At 46.8% G+C, this 14,786-nt stretch overlaps 1 protein-coding gene across 1 annotated transcript; it reads right to left on the bottom strand.

Annotated features, from left to right (window-relative positions):
- Window positions 1–332: 332 nt before the first annotated feature.
- Window positions 333–13,766, bottom strand: PRSS55 (serine protease 55). The gene is made up of 5 exons (XM_066252682.1): window positions 13,712–13,766; window positions 12,020–12,212; window positions 10,477–10,727; window positions 8,958–9,100; window positions 333–632 (listed from the first exon to the last, which is right to left on the bottom strand). The coding sequence occupies exons 1-5, from the start codon at window positions 13,764–13,766 to the stop codon at window positions 333–335; spliced, it is 942 nt and encodes a 313-aa protein (XP_066108779.1).
- Between the last annotated feature and the right edge of the window lie 1,020 nt (window positions 13,767–14,786).

Here is a 14,786-nt window from a genome sequence, read left to right as displayed (position 1 = left end):
CCCCCCTGGCATGTAAATGTCTTACCAATAGGTCTAGAGCAGTTGCCAGCATTCCACTCCTGGTTTTTGGGTTATGTACCTTTGGGCTTTAGGTGGTTTGAGCTCAGTCACTCAGCTGCAGTGGAAAGAAACCTGAGTAAAGCAGGGACCCAAAGCCCAGTCCCTAAACCAGGACTCTGGCCTGCCTGACTTTCCCATCCTACTTCCCGTTAAGAGTCTCAGTTTCTGTTCCTCAGTCCTAAGCTGTAGTCAGTCCCTCTGCCGGCGACACATTCTCACACACCCTCTTTGGTGAAGGAATAACACCTGTTTTATTATCAGTAGAAAATGGCCTAGAACAGCATGCAGGACAGAAGGCTGAGCAGGAGCTGGAGTCTGAGGCTGCCTGGCTCGAGGGGCTCTGAGGCTTGGGATCTTCTGCGTGTCGGCTGGAAAGGAGTTATTTTCTCAGCACTATAAGGCTTTCCCTCCAGCTCAGTTACATTCTTGATCCAGAGACTGTACTTTTCTACCAAGGTGTATATTCCCGGCGTGTACTTCCGTCCACAGCTCCTTCCCCAGCTGATGATGCCTACCTGGTACCACTTCTTGTCAGATTCTGTGGTGCAGACTAGCGGCCCCCCACTGTCACCCTGTGGTCAGAAAACACAGTTCAGTAGCAAGTCTCATTCTAAACTGTCAATTTGTCCATTACCTGTCATTAAGGGAGGAAGACTCATTGTCCTCCCCTCCTTCTGCCACAGGAAATCCGTCCTTGCTGACCAATGCCCACCCCTTTCCCAGGCCCATGGGTGGGGGGTGCTGCTGCCAGGCTGGCCCTGGGAACCATGGGGCATAGCGTATGGGCAGCAGACAGGCAGGACTGGAGGGGTTGGGGTGGGGGAGGGGCCTGGTGAAAAATAACCCCTTCTGCAGAGGGTAGTAGGAGACAGAGCATACACGCACAGGCTCAGAGAGGACTGGGGGTTAGTGTTGTGGGTCTTATCAGGTTGGGAGCTCTGGAATCTAAACAAAGAAACAAGCAAGCAAAACAAAACAGACTCAGAAACAGCGACCAAAGGGATGGTTTTCAGAAGGGAGGGGGTGGAGGATGGGTGAAAAGGGGAAGGAGACTCTAGTTAACAGTATTGTGAGAAGCTTACACCATGACAAATGATTGCTAGGATCAGTGGGATGATCCCATTGTAAGGTATAAAAATGTTGAGTCACTATGTTGTACACGTAAAATTAATATTACCAATATAAGACTGTATACCAACTATATGTAAATAAATATGACTAAATATACAAATACATTTAAATTATAAAATGTTATATACAGTCAATGATGTATCTCAATGTATTTATTGGCTAAAAATATGGTAGCTGTTTATTAAGCGCTAGCCCTGGTACGGCAAAGGCAAAGCAGCTCTGGGGGAAAGAGTGACAACAGGTACGAGAAGCGTGTTAGGGCCGGGGACATACACTGGGTCCCCTTCGATGGTCTTCCAGAGACATGAGGGAGAGTGATATTTCTTCTTAATTCTTTGGGAGTGAGTGTTCATTGGGGGGGGGGGTGAGTGAGTTAAGTTTTTCCGTTTGTGCGCTCCTCCAGAGTGGAGTCATCTGGGTCTGTGGTTCACATGATTATCTATGTAGAAAATAGGTACCAAGTCCCTACCATGTACCACACATACATGTTTCCTTTCATCCATTTACTACAGGGACAGGGAGGCCAGCATTGGAACCAGGACCGCCCGGTACCTCAGCACGTGTTCTCTCCACCGGCCCACTTGTTTCTCACCAAAGACGTTGCGTGACTGTAACCATTCAAGCAATCTCTCTTCAGTGGAGAGATAACCTCCTTGTCCAGGATCATAAGAAGGTGACCAGAATGACTGGTATGTTTCAATGGACTTTAACAGGAGGAAGGGGAGGGTTAACATTTCCTGGACAGGTGCGAAACATTATGTTAGGGGAAAAAATTTTTTTTCCATCAATCCCACCAGCTCATATCTTTGAGGTAGGTATTTTGATTCTCATTTTATAATTAGAAAATGGAAGATTGAAAGAGATTTGATCACCCTCATTTCACAAATATTCATTGAGGAAGAACCGTCAGACCATTGGAATACAGGATTTTATGGGCTGGTGTGGGAAAGAAAAATGTAAACAAATACAATTAGGTGTGTTTGATGAGGCAAGGGGTGTCTGAACAAACATGGAAGCAGTGCAGAACGGGAGGAATTGATTCCTGTGAGGGGAAGTTGTGTCAGAACCGTCTTCAAGAGATTCCATTTGAAGGATGAGTAGGAATTGACCAGAGTGGATGGGACCCTGTAGGCAGGAGTCAGAAGGTAGAGGGACTGGTGAAGACAAGGTGAAAGGATGAGGATCTGAAGGTCAGGCTGGGGAGGGATGGACCGACACCTACATGATCTGATGACTAGTGACCCTGGATGTGGTGCCTAGTTCCAAGGTCACGGAGTGTGGTCAGGAGAGATAAAGAACAGGGGGAATAGTAAGTCGTGTTTTGAAGTGGAGTTGGGGAACCTGTCACCAAATTGAGGGTTAATCAGAGCAGAATTTGCAGAGAGGTCGGAGTTCAAGGACACCTAGTGAGTATGGGCCAAGGCCAAAATTAGCCTTCCCAGTACACAGCACTGCCTCTAACGCCTGTCTGTTTGGTATGGGTGTGTGCTGGTCTTTGGGCTGGTTCTGTTTCAAAGTCATGGGGCAAGAACCAAAGCAACAGGAATTCTACTCAAATAGCTCCTTCCCTAAATGATGTTTATATAATTTCTTTCAACTTTTATGAAGGCAAACATGTTATAAAAATTATGTTAATATGTGACCTTGATTATTAATTCCCTTACATGACAAGGAGAGAATTGTCCTTGGGCAACTAACTTTTATGGGAAACTAACTTTTATAAGCCTCACTTTTCCATGTCATTAAAATAGGGGTAATACCAACTACTTTCCAACTACTGTTGGCAGATGAAATTTAAAAAAATCTAGAAATCACTCAGTACAGAGTAAATGTTATATAGCGAATGCCCCAGAAATGTATTAGCGTTATTATTTTACCCTTACACATTACAGACATTACTTATGCATTTAGGAAACAGATTCCCTTCATGGATTGCTGGGTCCCAAGAGGAGTATCTGGAAATACATGTCTTTTTATGCAAAAAATCTTTACATTTTTTCCTGTTCCTCCTGGAAAGAAGGCAAGGATTACCCCAAAGGAGAGACAGGCCTCAGCCAGTAAGGACCTGATACTGATGACAGCCCATCAAAGGGAGACTTTCTCCCAACAACTGAGGCTGGTAGCCAAGGGCCTGTCTGGTTAGAAACTTGCTGACCACAAGAGCCTCCCAAGTTTATTGCTATGAGAAAATTACACCACAGGATCACTGCTGTTTTCTGGGGAGGAGAAGGAGGGGAGCAGATGACCTGGACTAACTCCCTGTTTTCTCATCTGTTTAAACAAGGAGAGTGAGACCTGCCCAGCCAATCTGACAGGGCAGTGCAGAGGATGAAATGATTGAATCATCAATGTGTAAAAGAGCTGTGAAGTTATCACACTGCTTCGGATCTATTCAGATAGCGAAGGAAATGATTGATGATTACAATAACCATGTTTTCTCAACTGTGAAACAGAGTTCTGATGAAATATTTTTCCACATGCCTTTTAAACTCCAAAAGTCTGAGATTCTAAAAGTCTAAGATTTCATGGAGTGAAATAAGACTTTCATGCAAGTGCCGTGGGTCATGGGCTCAAGATTAACGCCCTGAGAAGTAGCCCAACACAATGACGCTGCTCTGTGTGGCACTGTAAGGACGGGTGCATGCCACTATACATTTGTCCAAACTCATGGAATGACAGGAGTGAGCCTGATGTGAACTATGGACTCTGGCTGATGACGATGTGTCAGTGTAGGTCACCAATCATGACACATGGTGTGGATGGTGATAAGGGGGAGGAGGTGCCTGTGTGAAAATGGAAGGGGGATTCCCTGTACCTTCTTCTCAATTTTGCTGTGACCCTAAAACTGTCCTTAAAAAACAACAACAACAGTCTTACAAAAAAGCAGCTCAGGTCTAAACCAAGTCAGCCTGGCAGCCTCATAACCAAATTGCCCACAGACCAGCTGGCTGCTAGCTTGTGAACCCACTCTGCTTGCAGACTCTTAGCCGTTTGGGGGAACTACCTCGATGTCCCCTCCCCTAGGGCTCGTTTGCTGACAGATAGTTGCTGGCTTCCCGGGAAAGAGCATGTATTTGACAAACATTTGCTGAGCATTATTTTGTGTGCCCAGGCATTGGGAATTCACACGTGAACAAAATGACATTTGTGAGAGAGTCGAGGAGACAGATAAGAAAGACAGCACAGTCCGTTGGATGGTGGTTGTTCCACGAGGTGGCTAGTTCTTCACAAAAGTATTATGTTCCGAACTGGGGTAAGTTTGATTTTATATTTTGCTTGACTATGCCACTTAAAAATTATATATATCTTTTTAATTGAACTTTTTCTTTTTCACAGTATAACATTAGTCAGGGGATTACAAAGAAGAAAAGTTCGGAGACAAGTAAACTAAAAAAATCCAAATGCTTTTCATTTTAACATATCTTTTTCATTTGTATTTCAAACATAGCATAATCTTACCACCCTTATTTTGAACACATTTCCATTTTATCATTATAAAATGCTCATTTTCCTTAAATTATGTGATTACATGCTTTTTAAAAAGTTTGCTAAATTTAAAAGTGAAAATTTATTTTTAAGGGCAATTGTTTTTAAACCCTAGGAAACTTTCTGCCGGGTGTCTTTGTTTTTAAGTGACAGTTATGTTGTATAATTTCAGAAAAATTTCCCTGTCAGTTTATTGTCGACAATAGAAAGCTTTGCTTTCTAAACAGAAGGCAAAGCTTTTCATCTCACAACTTTTTAAAAAATGCTTATAATAATAACAGCACATTTATTTATAGCACTCTTAAGTAATAGAGGATTAATTTTAGCAGCTTTCATTAAAGTACATTTTGTCAGAGGAGATATTGAAGCAGAAATCTTAGACTCCGGATGGTAGATCCAACCATTGAAGCAGAGGGCACAGAAAATGTCACCAAAGATGGCACTCAATCATTCCTGTTTTGCCACTGTTGGCTTTGGCCATTTGAATATTAAATTAGAGAGATTGCAAGGAGAGGTGGGAGTACAAGTGGGGCCTGGTTCTCATATTGTTGGGTGAGCAATAAGGGTGACAGCCTGGGGACACGGTCGTCTCCCAGGCATGCCACTGCCTCCCTCCCCGCTCTGCCCACCTCTCCACGCTCATCTCTCGTTTCCTCTGGCTTTGGAAATATTGGACTGCCCCGAGCACATGACTCAGTCTCAAGCCTCTGCGATTTCCTCCACATGCTCTCTGGAATGCTCTCCTTCTACTCACACTGTCTATTAAAAGTTGTATCTGCTTTTCTATTAATATTGGAGCACTTTGTCTCCTGATCCAATATGAACATGTTGCTCTCTGGGCCTATGGCATGGCTATGATCTGAAATTTTCCTCTAATGGCTGTGTTTGGGAAACTCTGTCTTCTCTTTGTTTTGGTTTTTAATGTTTTTATTTATTCATTTTAGAGGGAGAGGGAGAAAAAGAAAGGAGAGTGAAAGAGAGAGACATCGATTTGTTGTTCCAATTCTTTAAGCTTTCATTGGTTGATTCTTGTATGTGCCCTAACTGGGGATCAAACCTGCAACCCTGGCGTATCAGGACGACATTCTAACCAACTGAGCTACCCAGTCAGAGCTGGATATAATTGTACATTCCTATGCACTTGTAAGAATGACACAGACATTCCATGTACCCGTGCCACGTTTACCCCAAGAACAACATCTTGCAAAACTGTAGTGCAATAACACAACCAGAGATCAACACCGAGGTAGTCACATACGGAACAGTTCCATCACCACAGGGACCCCTCCCTGCCCTTCTTATGCTATATCCACTTCCTGCTCTCCCAGCCCCTCCTTAAACCCCTGCAGCAACCACTAACCAGCTCTCTCTCTCTCTCTAATTTTGTCATTTCCAGAATATTATATAAATGGAATCACACAGTGTGAGACCCATGGGATTGGCTTATTTCACACAGTGCAGGTCTCTGGAGGTCCACCCATGCTGTTGTCTGTATCAGTAGTTGTCTCTGATCACAGCTGAGTGCTGTTGTGTGGTGTGGATATACCACAGTTTATTTACCCATCATGTCTTTAAGGATGTTTGTTTCCAGTTTGGGGCTTTTATGAATAAAGCTGCTATAAACACTCCTTTTTGGTGTATATGGATTTTGGTGTGAACACAAGCCTTCATTTCTCTGAAACAAATTCCTGAGATAGCATTTGCTAGGTTATATGGCCACAGTGTGTTCAGTTTTTAAAGAAACTGGCAAACTTTTCCAGAGCTATCGGACTAGTTTAAAATCCCACCAGCAATGTATCTGGTTTCTCAGCATTCTCGTCAGCATTTGACGTTGTCACTGTGTTTTTTTGTGTGTGTGCTTTATTTTAGCTGTCCTGAGAGGCATGTAGTGATGTGTCATTGTGGTTTTAATTTGCATTTACTTAATGGCCACCGACCTTGAACATCTTTTTATGTTCTAATGTGCCCTATCCTCTTTCGTGCAATGTCTATTCCTGTCTTTTGCCCACTTTCTAATTGAGTAGTTTGTTTTTCTACCACTTGAAAGTTCATTATATATTATAAGTATAATTTCTTGTGGGATACTATCTCCCAATCAGTAACTTGTCTTTTTGTCCTCTTAATAGGGTCTTTCAGAGAGAAAAAAAATTTTTTGATTTTGATGAGTTCAGTTTATCAATTTTTCCTTTTGTGAGTTGTGTTGTTGGTATCGCTCTATGTCCAAAGGTGTTCTATGTTTTTTTCTAAAAGTTTTTATGGTTTTACATGTAAGTGCATGCTCTATTTTGAATTAAGTTTTAATTGAACTTATTCTAGGAATTAATGGTTCTCAATTTTTTATAAAAATAGATTCTCTACTGAGATTTTTAGCTTTATTTTTCCTTAGCTGTGTTTGTCAATAAATAGAATCATCATATATGAGTGCAACCATCTATTCTATTTATGATAAACCCTATCTTGAGTATTGCCTCAAGTATTAGGTCACAAGACTTTGGTTCTCGTTTAAATCTTCTGTTTTAACAGGCCGTGTATGAAACTGGGGTGAGGAAAGAGGTTTATCAACTCTTGACCATTGGATTGCGGTGGAAGTCCAGACTCCCCGCTCAGGCAGCGGTGACACCAGGGGAGGAGCAGTGGGGCCCACTTACACCTGAGGGGGGTGGAAGTCCAGACTCCTCGGGTGGCCTCCACTGACAGGTGGGGCAGGGGATGACTCCAGGGTAGTCAGAGTCCTTGCTGTCCACTCAGCCTCCTCTGACCCCACCACGGCGGGCAGGAAAGGGGGAAAGTCAAGGTTGTTCACTTGACCTTGGCTGATGTGGTGGAGGGCTGTAGGGTTTTCGTGGTATTTTGCTGAAATGGAATGTTTACTGTCAAAGAGTCTTTCTCTTGTTAGGCTGCGCTTTTCCTGGTCTGGAGAGAGGTGCTCTTGTTTCTGTTTTGTTTTGTTTTATATTTTGCCTGTGCTCATTGGCATCTCTGGGTTGTAGGTTTCTCTAGAACCCAGTCTGAGGCACACAAGAGGCAGAAAGGAAACCCGGGGACTCACTGCTGTGTCACTCCTTAAGTATTAGATATCCAGTCAGTCCATCTTCTCGCCACCTTTCAGAGCCTTTGATTTTGTTTTATACTATAAGGTCCAGTGCTTTAAGCTGCACTTAGCGGGAAGGATTGGCAGAAATGTGTCCACTCCATTTATCCAGAAGCAGAAATCCCAATTCTCTTTTGTGTTTTGCAGTATTTTAAATTGCCCAGAATATGAGGAAAACACAAGGCTCTTGTGCCATTGATTCTATCTCTTTTCAGTCCCCACAGCACCCACTGTGCGGGGACCTCCTTGTAAGCCTGGTGACAGAGCTGCCGAGTCCATGCTTTCCCCCTCAGAGCCCCGTCTCCAGTCCCTTCTCCCTCAATGTCCCCAACCCCATCCCAGCATTCCCTCCCGATGCTCCATCCCATGGGCTACCAGGGAAAACTACTATCTCCTAACATTAAACAGTAGGGGACAGATGCACTCCCTTTCTTGAGATAGCCTTTTCCACCCTCTGTAAAAGGTTCCACATCTGCATTCATGGTTACACCGAGTGCCAGGTCCCCTGTGCAGCCAAGGAACGGGACTAAGTGAGCTTATCAGGGTGAACCCTCCCAAGATGAACAAAGTGTCTTTGAGCTTTAAAAAATAAACCCCACTATTCATCCTTAGGGCGAGAGGAAGCTAACTGCTGAATTATTTTTTTTCTTCTAGCATCAATAAAAGAAAAAGTTTTCTTTTTTTATTTTTCTGTTCATTGATTAAAGAGATGCTAAGATATCAGATTCTGGTTCAATGAAACCCATGTGAATTACCAAGTCTGTTATAGTCGTTTACCCATCTGCGGGCCCCAGAGAGTGTGGGCTCCCTCAGATAAGAAACCATGTCTCATTCATGGTTGACAATATTCAACAAAGATCGCTACATTAGTGGATTAAACGGATTCCTCCCCGGGTTTTTGTTGAAGAAGTCTCAGTAACAGGAAAAGTCTTGGGGGCCTATTTATCTAATATATCTGAAGAAGACCTCTAATATTTATTCACGGTTGCTGCATATCCATCCCAAGTCCATGCTAAGAGTCTAAGGACCTGACAGTGAGTGGTCCCCAGTCCCTGTCCCATTCCCATGGCTAAGCCCTGATTCCCACACATTTTCCAGAATCATTGTTTATTCCCAGGGGAGAGAGGATACCCTTGCATTGGCAGCCCTGAGGGGCTGTAGAGTGAGGGAGAGGATACCCCCTAGTTACCTGGCAAGCATCATAGCTCTTATTCTCATATCCAGCACACAGCATATTTTCTGTAAGTTTTGGAAACTCCAGTAAACATTTCTCCCAATCGATGATAATCACTGGCACTTTCATCAGATCAGTTGTCATAGAGTTTCTGTCATCTGGCCCACAGAGAAAGCACAATAGAAAAGTCACTAGACAGCAGTCCCCACATCAACAATGAAAATGACTGAAACCTAGACCACCTGGGGCATCCCTGCATCCCACCAGCCACCTGTCCACTTCCTGCACATCCTCACAGCCCCTCCCTCTACTTCCTTCCAATGATCCTATGCAGTTTAATCGCTCTACCACCCCAGGTTTTCCCAAACAATTCCTCACCTACCTGAACTAATCCTCTCATTCGAAAACATATCGCTGCTTCCAAGAAGGCTTCCAACCAGCCCTACAGACTTGACCTCTTAAAACTGGCTGTCAATCATTTTCTCAGTGTAATCCTGCCTCTTCCTCCTATCTGCCTGTTGCTACTTTTTATTCTGAGTGTGTGGCCCTTCCCTACCACAGGGCTGCAGAACATGGGTGCGCACCCCCCGCAAGAAAGAGTCCAGGTCCTCTGGGTGAGGGTAGGTTGGCTGCAAGTCTTTACAGGGGATTTGCCCAAGCCCTTTCCTGCCAGCTACCAGGGTTTCTGTCCATCGCATTAACTCTGACCACATAGACCTTTCAAAATGCTTCTCCTTACTCAGTATTTTTGTTCCTGGAGGCCTCCTCCTCTACATCTAACTCTCAAATAGTGGCTGAAACCCAGACTCAATCATATACCAGTTGGTCTCCAATCACCGAACTCCTGAAATGCCTAGCATTTTCCAGAGCGCAGATCATGGCAAAGCCTCCCTATGGACCTAGAGTGCCTTCCAGGCCTGAGACAGAGCTGTGCGCTTCCACCCCAACCTATCTGCTCCCAGCACGGCTTTCATAATCCCTCTCTGCCCTGGTATAGTGCCTTCTATTTGGCCAAGTAACAGTGTAACAACAGGAAACACGTAACAACAAATTTATTTCTAAGAGTGACTGGGCAACACTCCAGGACCACGGAACATCTAGGCCAAGGCAGGCATCTTGAATGACTATGGAAGCCAGGTGGGAAGCATCAATGTGTGACTCAAGGGAAATGTGAAGAGAGTGTAACATGGCCCCTGCCTAAAAGGAAAGTCTAAATTCAGTTGAACCAACAAACAGGACTGCTCTGTGCTGGCTGAATCCGACCACACGCGGGGCTGTCTCAGAGCTGGCATCTCAGCGTGGGGCCCGGGGCAGATGCCTCCTTGGCCCTCGGACGAGTCTGAGGGTGGGCCCCTGCGGGCCTCAGCTGGGCAGGGGTTTGCTGCAAGGCAGGTCTTTCTCCGGCCCTCCTTCCTCAGTCCTCTCTCTTTCCCACCCCCCTCCTGTCTCCTTTAGTTTGAGCAGCCCATTCCCAGATGCCTGTGCTGTGGCTCCGCCCCCAGCAGCTCTCAGAAGAGGCTGTGCAGTCACGTACCAGCTTTGGTCTGTCCCCATCCTGCTACCCAGCATTCGCGCCATGTGGCGGGGCTGGGCTTCTGGGGTAGGCAGATGGGTTTCTTCAGGCCGCTGAATGTGATGTACGAGCTCAACAGCAGCAAAGCGACGTCATTGTCCATGGTGAGTCTCGTATAGTTCTTGTGAAGGACAATGGTGGTAACCCCCTTTATTTCCAGGGATGGACTGTGCAAGTCATTGGTTCCCAGCACAACACTCAGGTCTTTTGGGCTGGTGCCACAGAACCGGGGAGGGGGATGGGTAGGGAAAGGAAAATCACAAAGCTCCCAGGGTTTGCTGTGCCCCAAGAGCTACATCCCATATAACTGTAGGGGCTTCTGCCACTTGTTCTGCTGAGGCCGTTGCTAAGATAATGTGAGAATTTTAGTAAGTAGAGAAACAGGGTGAAACAGCCAGCATGGCAGGCCACAGCGAGCTGCTGTCCTACACGGTCCCTGAGATGAGAAGGAAGTGGCCCCGCCTGCTGGTGCAAAGGCGGGGCTTAGCTTTGGGTGCTCCAAAAAGCCCACAGAAAGCCCCCATCTGGCACAGATCAAACTAACCCTCAGAGAGGTAAGGCATTACTTCATTGATTTTTCTACCCCCCAGCTGAGAGACCCCAGAATGGAATTTAATTGAGACATGTCACTGATTAAACAGAAGGAATCTTCAGTAATAATTCAGGAATCCCTTCCAGGCAGAATGGCCAGGAACTTTCCAACAGCCAATCTTTAAGTTTCCCATGGGGGGGGGGGGGGCAGATGTGACAAAGTCCCCTGGTTGTGCCATGGCGAATCCTGCCCCAGGTGTTTCACCCTTTAAAGTCAGTCTTGCTGTGTATCTGGCACAAGGACTGGAGTTAAGATTTTAATCATGTTTCTGTCTACTGGGTGGGTACCTTGTGTGAGTCACCCAACCTTATTGGACCTCAGTTCCCTCCTCAATAAAATACAGTTGTTCATTCTACCTGCCCCTGACGGTGGTTGTGGGATTGGATGAGGGGGCTATTCATTGTACCTTCCCCAGGGTTGTTATACAATTAAATAATGCAGGTAGTTGCTTATGAGGTCACTGGGACATGATCAGTAAGCAGTTTATGCTAGATTTTCCATGAGTCCCCTGGAGCTCAGAGAAAACTCCACAAGGAGCAGGGAAGCAGACTGTCAGATGGCCTGGAAACCCAGATCTTCAGAATTAAGAGACTTTCTGGCTAGAGGGACTCGACTGTCCTAGGAGAGGTGAACGAACTGAGCCCATTAGCTCCACGGGGTCACAAACGTTCCTGGAGAGGACAGTGTGTGATCATGGGGAAGCCATAGTTGTTGGCCCTGGGTGACAATGAGGAGGGCACAGAGAAGGGACAACTGTGAGTTCACAGCCTCTTTGTCCCCAGGGCCATCACATGTGACTCAAGAATGACCAGCCCTAGGGTTCCCCGTGGCAAGCAGGCCTGGCTGAGTGTGGTTGCGCTGTGGGGGTGGACAGTGTCAGAAAGGGCAGGGTTGAGGGCTCTCAGGACTTACTGTAGTTCCTCAGCAGCTAAACAGTGAGCAGCAGTGAGAATCCACCATTCATTGATGATCGCGCCGCCACAGAAATGTTCATTTCCTGCCTGAACACTCACCAGCCAGGGAAACTCACCCACCTCAGCCTCCGTTCCCTCTATGATTCTGGAATACTGAGGCCCTCCTTCAAAAACAGGTCTTTCACCGCATTCTGGTGGAATGGAAGAGGAAGGGAGGAGAGATGTGACACTTAGTCAGTATCCACGGGAGGCTTCTGAGTAGAGCTCATTACACCCACTCTAGACATGGAGAAACTGAAGCTGGCCCAGGGAAGCCCCTGAGGCACACGGGCAAGCCAAGAGATGCTCTGCTTTTGTTGCCCAGAGCCTGAGACATGGGTCAGAAGTGCTGGCTCTGTCCCCCTCCAGCATGGTGATCTTAGGCAAGCCACTCACTGAGCTTGTTTCTGCTCTCATCCAAGATAAATTGGAGGAAAATATTTGTCCGTTACTAACTGGGGAGTAGGAGGCAGAATCACACCCCTGAAAGATGTCCACGTCCTAATGCAGTGATCCCCAACCTTTTTTGGGCCATGGACTGGTTTAATGTCAGAAAATATTTTCAAGGACCGGTTTAATGTCAGAAAATATTTTCACGGACCAGCCTTTAGGGTGAGATGGATAAATGTATCACGTGACTCAGACAAGTGTCAAGAGTGAGTCTTAGACGGATGTAACAGAGGGAATCTGGTCATTTTTAAAAAATAAAATATTGTTCAGACTTAAATATAAATAAAACGGAAATAATGCAAGTTATTTATTTCTTCTCTGCGGACCGGTACCAAATGGCCCATGGACCGGTGCTAGTCCGCAGCCCAGGGGTTGGGGACCACTGTCCTAATGGACTATGTCCTAGTGGGTATCACCTTACAAGGCAAAGGGGATTTGGGAGATGGAATTGAAGTTGTTAATCAGCTGACCTCCAGATGAAGAGATTATCCTGGGTAATCTCTCCAGTGTAATGCCAAGGGCCCTTCACAGCTAGCAGAGGGAGGCAGAAGAAGAGAGAGGGACTGCGAGGGAAAGGCACGGAGAGGTGCGATGCTGCTGGCTTTGAGGAGGGGGCCACAAGGAGTCAGGATAGTCTACAAGCTAGAGAAGGCAAGGCTGAGACTCTCCCCAGAGCAGGAATGTGGTTCTGCTGAGTTTTTTTTATCATAACCCAGGGAGACCCATGTTGGATTTGTATCCACCAAGCTAACTGGAAGATAAGAAATTTGTGTCATTTAAGCCACTAAGTTTGTGATAGTTGGTTACATCCTCCATACGAAACTAATATGTACTTGTGGGAAACCAGAGTGGTCCCAGAAAGGGCTGAACCCACCAAAGCCCTGAACTATTCCAGGTTAGGCCACTCTGTTCCAGGCTGAGCAGCTCTGTTTCCTGGGAGGCGGAGAGCACACACCGCAGCTGCCTGTGCGGAGAAGAGAATGCTGCCTCCTGGACGCAGTCCCGGTCCAGCTCCCCATTAATATTTGTTGAGCCAGGCTCGCAGTAGCCAATTAGTCCATGAAGGAGCTTGCTAACCAACTCTCTCCTTTGGTCCCTGATGCTCCCACTGGCTGGGTGAAGGGGACATGAGCAGGGCCACCACCAAGCCCAGCCCCGCCTGGGAGAGCTGCTCTGGCCACTGGGAGAAGAGTCCACGTACCGAGTTGTGTGCCCTTGGTTTGAGATATGAGCAGCAAAACTGATAAGAGGAGCATGGCCTTGGCTTTGCTGTGGGCCGACGAGGTGACAGAGGCCAGAACTGAGGGGAATGACTCGGCCCCAAGCCTCTCTTATATAGCCAGCCCCGGCTGGCGATGTCACAATGGACCCGGAGAGGTCACATGGGCTTCTCTTCTTGCTATTCATTTTTAAGATGGTTACACAGAGGAGCCCCATCTTTGAAGCTGTCTTGTCTAAGAGTCCCTCCCTGATGACCTGGGCACAGCCTGCCCTTTACCAAGTCCTTCGTAGGCACCTTGCTTTGGGCCCTGTCATGAGCAGCCTATTTTAAGGCTCAAAGTCTGTCGTGTCAAGGGTCCTCTGGGAATGTGTACCTAAGGCCTGAGCAACGGGCTGCCCGGCTGGACCCTTGAGGATGGGGCAGAGCTCAGGAGGCCTGGTGGCCTCCCCCAGCACTAACACCCGAGGTGGTACAAAGGCCTCTGACCTGGGCTGCCGGCATGGACCTCACAGCCTGGGTTCAGAGGCCCTGGCCTTCCTTCATGCCTAGCCTAGCAGGCGACAATTGCTGCTCCCGCCACTTCCTGGGTTTACTTCACATGACCCCCAAGTCTCCAGATAAACCCCTGACCATTTCTAAAGACAAAAAGATCAGACTCACAGGTGTAAATGCCTGGCCCATGGCTTCTCCTTATGTCAGCAGGCTGGTCAGTGGTCAGGGACTTGGACCTTCCTATTCACCTCACACTTCTGGTGCCTTGATTGGGTGGAGTCAGCCCAGGCATCCTGGGCAGGCCTAGCGGTCGGAAGGGACTCAGTGCTCCCTTCAGTCCCCAGAGTGCCCACAGGGCATCTCCAGACTGCATGTGTCCTCACCAGCCCTGCTGTCTTAGGTTTCCCCATCTGCAGAAAAGGAAGGCTAATACTCACGAGTACAGCTGTGACTCAGGTGTGGCCTCTTACCACTCCTACCCCGAGGGCGTGGTTCCTGCTGCTTTCTCCTCCCTGCAGCCCCTCCCCGCAGCTGTTTCTTAGAGCCAGGCCTCCACTAGAAG

The sequence above is a fragment of the Saccopteryx bilineata genome, chromosome 1 (assembly GCF_036850765.1).
Source record: "Saccopteryx bilineata isolate mSacBil1 chromosome 1, mSacBil1_pri_phased_curated, whole genome shotgun sequence".
In the NCBI taxonomy this organism is placed as follows: domain Eukaryota; kingdom Metazoa; phylum Chordata; class Mammalia; order Chiroptera; family Emballonuridae; genus Saccopteryx; species Saccopteryx bilineata.
Note: the sequence above shows the minus strand (reverse complement) of the source record. Positions and strands in the feature narration are given on the sequence as shown.